Raw genomic sequence first — 6,531 nt, 5'->3', positions numbered from 1 at the left:
TTTTTCTGTTTTGTGGGTGGAGGGGTGGTGGGGGGGGGGGGGGGGGGGTGAGGGCAGGAGGGGAATTGGGGCACATTTTTTTGTCTAGAAAATCCTATATTTTATATATTATAAGTCATTTTCCTTTATGTACCGGTAAGAAAAGAAAGTTAACATGTTACTATGCTTGATACGCGGGGTTTATATGCATCTGGGAAAGTTCCCGTAAACGTAAAATACTTTTAAGTTAAAACAAATTGCAAGGTGCCGTCACTATTCAAACCAACACACAGGGCCGTCCGAATAATGAGACAGCCTAAGGGGATTGTAACTCATTTGGCTGCATGAGGGGGCGGCAAGTGTGTGGCCCCCTTTTTGACCAGAGCATCCCAGGTTGCTTTGGCCAGCGTCCTTCCCAGCTCACTGATGTCACTGGTTGCCAGGAGCTGGGAGGGAAGCTCTGGATGGCACATCCTGCCCTGCTCCTGACTACCAGTGCTGTCACTGATCTGGGCAGAACACCAGACTGAGGTACCTGCCCTGCTCCTGGCTACCAGTACTGAGCTGGGCAGAATGCCAGACTGAGGTACCTGCCCTGCTCTTGGAAACCAGTGCTGTCACTGAGCTGGGCAGAATGCCAGACTGAGGTACCTGCCCTGCTCTTGGAAACCAGTGCTGTCACTGAGCTGGGCAGAATGCCAGACTGAGGTACCTGCCCTGCTCTTGGAAACCAGTGCTGTCACTGAGCTGGGCAGGACGCCAGACAGAGGTGCCATCTCCCCCCCGCAAAATGTTCTTCTCAGTTTGGTGGATTGGGCCCGGGCCCTGGTGTTTGGCCAGTTGGGGGGAGCCCAGAGAGAAAGAAAAGGGCCCGCCACATGCAGCTGCCTCATGCTGCCCGCTGTGTTTTTGACACTTGCAGACCACAGTTCAGACAGAGGGATGGTGAAGACATTTGTAGCGGGGAGGGGTGGCCAGACAGGGAACACCATTTGCATGCACTATTTTTTCTGACCGCACCGAAACGCAGGCATTGATTTGCCATGCGTTCCGGTGCAGGCGATCGCACTGCGGCCTGGGGGCGTGCCTGCGATGGCATTTGCCTTTAATGTGCAGCCGCACCCCCTCCCACCCCAGATTGCAGTTGGCTGGCCGGCATGTTAGTGATTAGCATATTAATGATATGATACCAAGGCAGTGCTTGACTCTTTAATGTGCATGGATCAAACAGATGAAAGGGGTTCAAGGTGTCAGAGGTGTGGAGATGTAAGAGGGTTCATCACTATATAAACCTGGGAGACCTCAAACTGGCAAATCAGTCCTTGGACAACCTCTGAGGAGTCAACTTCTCCTGAGCTGATCGAGACACCCAGCAGAAGATGCCTTCAGAGATCACCTTGAAGACTGTCCTATGTTTCTGGTCCATCTGCATGGCCCTGGGGAGGCCTCCTTTCCCACTTAACTCGGGGGACTTGAACTTTCCACCTTCTGGACTACACAGCCATTCTCAGAAGCTCAGGGTTCCTCCTTATATGATGCAGCTTTACCAAACCCTCATGGGTGAGCACAAGGATCCTCACAGGCCGGAAAATCAAATCTTGGAAGAGTCCAACACTGTCCAGAGCCTTCCTGCTAAGAGTAAGTACAGTAAGAGTAAGATTTCAAACATTGAGATTTTGGGACTTTGTGTTATTATTGGGGGTATTGGTGAAGATGATTTGAGATTTGGGGTACATGCACCGTAGAGTATAACACGATCTATGACGTAGTTTCTCATGTTGAGGTTTGGTTTCTGTTCTCTTTAATTTTTTTATAGACGTTGTTAATATTGGGCAGAATGCCAGACTGAGGTACCTGCCCTGCTCTTGGAAACCAGTGCTGTCACTGAGCTGGGCAGAATGCCAGACTGAGGTACCTGCCCTGCTCTTGGAAACCAGTGCTGTCACTGAGCTGGGCAGAATGCCAGACTGAGGTACCTGCCCTGCTCTTGGAAACCAGTGCTGTCACTGAGCTGGGCAGAATGCCAGACTGAGGTACCTGCCCTGCTCTTGGAAACCAGTGCTCCCTGCTCCTGGCAATCAGTGCTGTCAATGAGCTGGGCAGGACGCCAGACAGAGGTGCCATCTCCCCCCCGCAAAATGTTCTGCCAACCCTTAACCCACGCAGTAACACTGCCAGCACCCCCACCACCCTGGCCCCAGGATGCGAAAATTGTAGGGATGCCCATGCCAACTCTCAGGCAACTTCAGTCAGGCCTAGTGTATTTTAGCCACATGCGACCCACTTAGTTCATTTTTGGTGGCCCTCTAGCACCAGGATGGGACTAAGGAGCACTCTTGGCATGGCTACTATACCATCTTACTGGCATTCTCCTAAAGTAAGGTGTAAGCAGCTATTTCCTGTTAATGGGTATAGGAGACAGCAGAGGAAAGCAGAACTAAACGTCTATGGGGGGCTTGTCTACCTCTGTCTCCCGGCTGAGTTCTATGGGGCTATACAGTACAGGTGCGGCCAGCAGTGAGAGGACTTTGGCGTCGGATGTAACAGTCCCAGGAGGACAGATCTCAGTAAATATAAATCTGTGGAGGGGTTGGCTGGGCTGTCTGATGTCAGGGGAGGGGAGCATAAAGGATAAGTGCACTTCCTATAAGCAGGTATTGACAGCAAGGGCATATCAGCAAAAAAATAAAACCCAACATACACCCAAAAGAAATGAAAACCCCAAAATACCACCCTGAAACAAAAGCCCACAATAAAAAAAAACCAAAAAACCCAAAAAACAGGGCAGCTACAAATGACCAAACCATTCATAAAATGCATGCTGTGGTGTGGAGCCTGCTGTGTGCAGAGAGAACTTTGTGATTGAAGGAGAGACTTTGACAGATCACATGATCAGGCTCCCTTGTGCCATTTTGTTTCAAGCAGCGGAATGCCTGCAGTAAGGTTATACTTCTGTTTTATAAATGGATCCCTTTGTGTTGGCAGGGTACACAAGACACAACATTATTTGGAATGTGGAAAGAGAGCGCTGGACCCGTGTGGTCATTATTCTCTTAGTGTTTCTCATACACAGTAGTTGGGTGTTATGAACATGGCTGACGGGTCAACCCGATGATGGGCCTCCACATTCCAGAAGATCTCCATGGGGGGCTATTCACAAAGCTGCCAAAGGCAGCCGAGTGAATAGCCCAGCCGAAGTGAAGTAAGCCGAACGCTGTTCGGTTATTCACTTCGGCCCAGTACAGCTGATTTCAGCTGTACATCGGCTAAAACCAGCCGTACGTTGGCTGCCTTCGGCTGAGCCGAAGTGCAGAAGGAGTTCAATTCAGCCAATCCAACATCTGGATCGGCTGAGCTGAAGCTCTTGCAGCTCACTCTCTTGCAGCTCACGCCAGGGCCCAGTCGCAATTGCAACCGATGCGACCCTGGTAGTTCCGCCAATGGCCGTCCCTATAATGAGGTAGCCTGTTGCCTCAGGTGGCATCTCTTTGGGTCACGTGGGGGACGGGGGACGGCAGGCAGAGCGGCATGCAGTGCGCATGCCTCCCTCTTTTGGGCCAGAGCATCCCAGGTTACTAAGAGCCAGGGGGGAGATGTGTAAGGGCCGTACACATCTTCTCGCCAAGCTTTTAGCAACCTGGAACGCTCTTGCTGGCGTCCCAACGTTTTTTCGGTATTGAGTACCGATATTTTTTTTCCGGTACTCAATACAGAAAAAACGGTATTGGTGCATCCCTGGTATTAATGATTACAAAGTTGCATTCATTTGTGTTTTTTTTTTTTTTATCCGCCTGGACTTCAGCTTTAAAGTAGAAGAGTTTGCCATAATGTACTTGTATGCACAGTCCATAAGCACATTATGGCCCTCTAACCTTGTAGATGATCCCCTCCAGCACCAAAACTGCCATATTCTGCAGGTCTTCTTCTGGGTTCAGCATATTCGGCCTCTTGATTGGCCGGCCGGCACGATGTAACTCCTGCGCATGTGTACGGGAGTTACTTCATCTCAGCGTGACGGGTCTGTGCACTGAAAAAAAAACTGCTGACAGGTAGGTAGGACATTTTTGGCAGAAGAGACACAGAAAAAAAACTGCCTGTCATCAATTTTTCATCCAGGTCACTTTACTTCCACTCGAAGGCTAAACCTCCACTGAATGAATGTTGGTGAAGGATTGAGTGAACTGGAGAATTTTCAGAATTGGTCACAAGATGTCACTTCTGCTTCACCAGATGATTCACATTCCATGTGATGGTTAGAGATCTTCATCTGCCTCTTTTGGTGCCTGTAAGTCCAGACGTTTGGCATGGTATTCACCAAATCTACTCAGCCTTCCCTTTCCCAGAGGGACTCTTTGACCTCTGTGGTCGGTGGGGATGTGTACCTAAAGATCACCATCCCCCCAGCATTCTGACATTTCAGTCTTGCCCCTGCATTTCCTCCTCTAGCTTCCTCTTCATCTTCTTCGCATTCGTGAGAGGGAGGGCTTTCTGGTGCAGTGGTGTCACAAGGGGGTTGCGGGGGGTGCGGCCCGCATTAGGGTGACACCATTGTAGCGGTTACACCTAAATGACTCACAGTCATTTTAGTGTCACCCCCCTCTGAAAAGTCAGGTGCTCCGTCATGGACCGAACGCCCGACAGTATCAGGAGAGAGGAGGGGACCCGGCGGCATACCTTATCCCGCCGGGTAGCTGTCTCCTCCTCTCTCTGCCGGCATCCATCACCAAGATGGCCGCCGGCAGGTATCATGCGTGGTGACGTCTCGGCGGGGTGACACTCGGACACCGCTCCGGGTGTCACCAAGCCTCGGGACGCCCCTGTTATGGCGCTCTTCCTTGCTCCGGATGGAACCAAGCGGATGTTTCTTAGCTGACCTGCTGATGTTCCTGACCATTGCTCCATGGACTCTGACTAGGGTTGCCACCTGTCCAGGATTCACCCAGACAGTCCGGTTTTTGAGTCTTCTATCCGGGTGGCCACCCAGACACAAGACAGTAAGTGCCAATACAGGCACTTTACATTTTTTTGACAGATGCGGCTGCTGAGGTCCCCAGCAAGCGTGGCACCTCAGGCAGTGCATCTGCCTGAAGCGGCATCCTACTGTGAGCCATGAGCGCCTGTAAACAGGTACCGGCCCGCTCAACGCCTCCTCCATCTTCCTGACACCACACTGCACGCCTCCGGACCCTGGTGGGACACCGCACAGCCCACACAGCACTCTTGAAAGCCTGCATAGCCCACCTGAGACCCCCACACAGCCACCTGAGAATCCGCGTACCCCACCTGTGTGTCCTCAAAGCCCACCTGAGAGTGCATGCAGCCCACCTGAGAGCCTGCACAGCCCACCTGGAAACCAGCAGAGTCCAAAAGATCAGGGGGGTGTTAGGATTGAGTGGGGGGGGGGGGGGTGTATATGTGTGTGAGATTGTCTCTGTGATTGTGTGACTCAATCTCACACAACCTGGACACGTACCACCTACCTGCCAGGGTTTTTGAGGGCACGTTCACACTAGTACAGTGCGGTAATCTAACAGTCCTGTGCAATGAACACACTGTACCACACAATTACACCTACTACGCGTTCTGGTGCGGGAGGTGCGTTGCGTTGCCATTCATGTGGCGCACCTCCTGCCCACAGTTCAATCGCCCGCACAGGAACGCGCGATACCGAAATTCCGTGCATTCCTTTGCAGTGTGACTTGGGTCGCGACCTAATGACCGAGGACAAATGTGGATTCTGAGGTTACACAGGTTGGGAACAAAGGCCTTAAATGATGTCACATGTTGGAGATTATTGGTGAAACAGAGTGTGTGACCTTTTATAGTTTAGAGGTCATTGAGTTCTGGTGAGTTCATTTAAACCTATTTCTTCACACGGTGGTACGGATTGCTGGAATTGGAGCGCACGTGTTGGTGGATTATTTTTGCTTTTGATGCTATGGACTACGACATTTATATTATGGTTTATTTTTACATTTATTCAACTTGATTTATGTCGTTATGCACTATTAATTTAAGAGGATTGCAAAAAAGTAGTTTTTTTCACAGTGTCCACATATGTATAAAGGTCCAGTGGAAGAGGCACCCACATATTTTGTAATGAAGCCACATACAACGGAAAATTGTATACTTACCTATCGGTAATTTTCCTTTCCTGACAACAATACATGGCAGCATACAATGGAAGCGGAGCCATACCCACTGTATGCTGCCATGTATTGGCGTCAGGAAAATGGAAAATTGTATATGCACGGATTGTGTTTCTGACATTCAGGGATGTAATATTGTCTTTTGAGCACTAGATAGTGCTGTTGTGCAATAATAGTCTATGCTAGTCTGCATGTTCATGTTATATTCATGCTTGGTTATCTATACTCATGACCCCTTTTTGGACGAGGAAAGTTTTACGTGACCCCAGCGTCGGACAGTGTCTCTCCCCTCCCCCCCCGCAGCGTCGGTCGGTGCCTCTCTCCCCCCCCTAGTGTCAGTGTCTCTCTCCTCCTCCCCCTCCAGTGTTGGTCAGTGTCTCTCTCCTCCTCCCCCCCAGCCTTG

General features: G+C 50.5%; 1 protein-coding gene across 1 annotated transcript in view; it reads left to right on the top strand.

Moving 5' to 3' along the window:
• The first annotated feature begins 1,358 nt into the window (after nucleotides 1-1,358).
• LOC108795405 (nodal homolog 2-A-like) overlaps nucleotides 1,359-6,531 on the top strand; it is a 24,651-nt gene continuing 19,478 nt past the window's right edge. The window contains exon 1 of the mRNA XM_018566652.1: nucleotides 1,359-1,617. Within this exon, the coding sequence (XP_018422154.1) occupies nucleotides 1,359-1,617 (259 nt within the window). The remainder of the gene's footprint in view (nucleotides 1,618-6,531) is intronic.

Source organism: Nanorana parkeri, unplaced genomic scaffold, assembly GCF_000935625.1.
Source record: "Nanorana parkeri isolate BGI_ZX_2015 unplaced genomic scaffold, ASM93562v1 scaffold967, whole genome shotgun sequence".
Taxonomy (NCBI): Eukaryota; Metazoa; Chordata; class Amphibia; order Anura; family Dicroglossidae; genus Nanorana; species Nanorana parkeri.
This window is presented reverse-complemented; position numbering and strand designations above follow the sequence as displayed.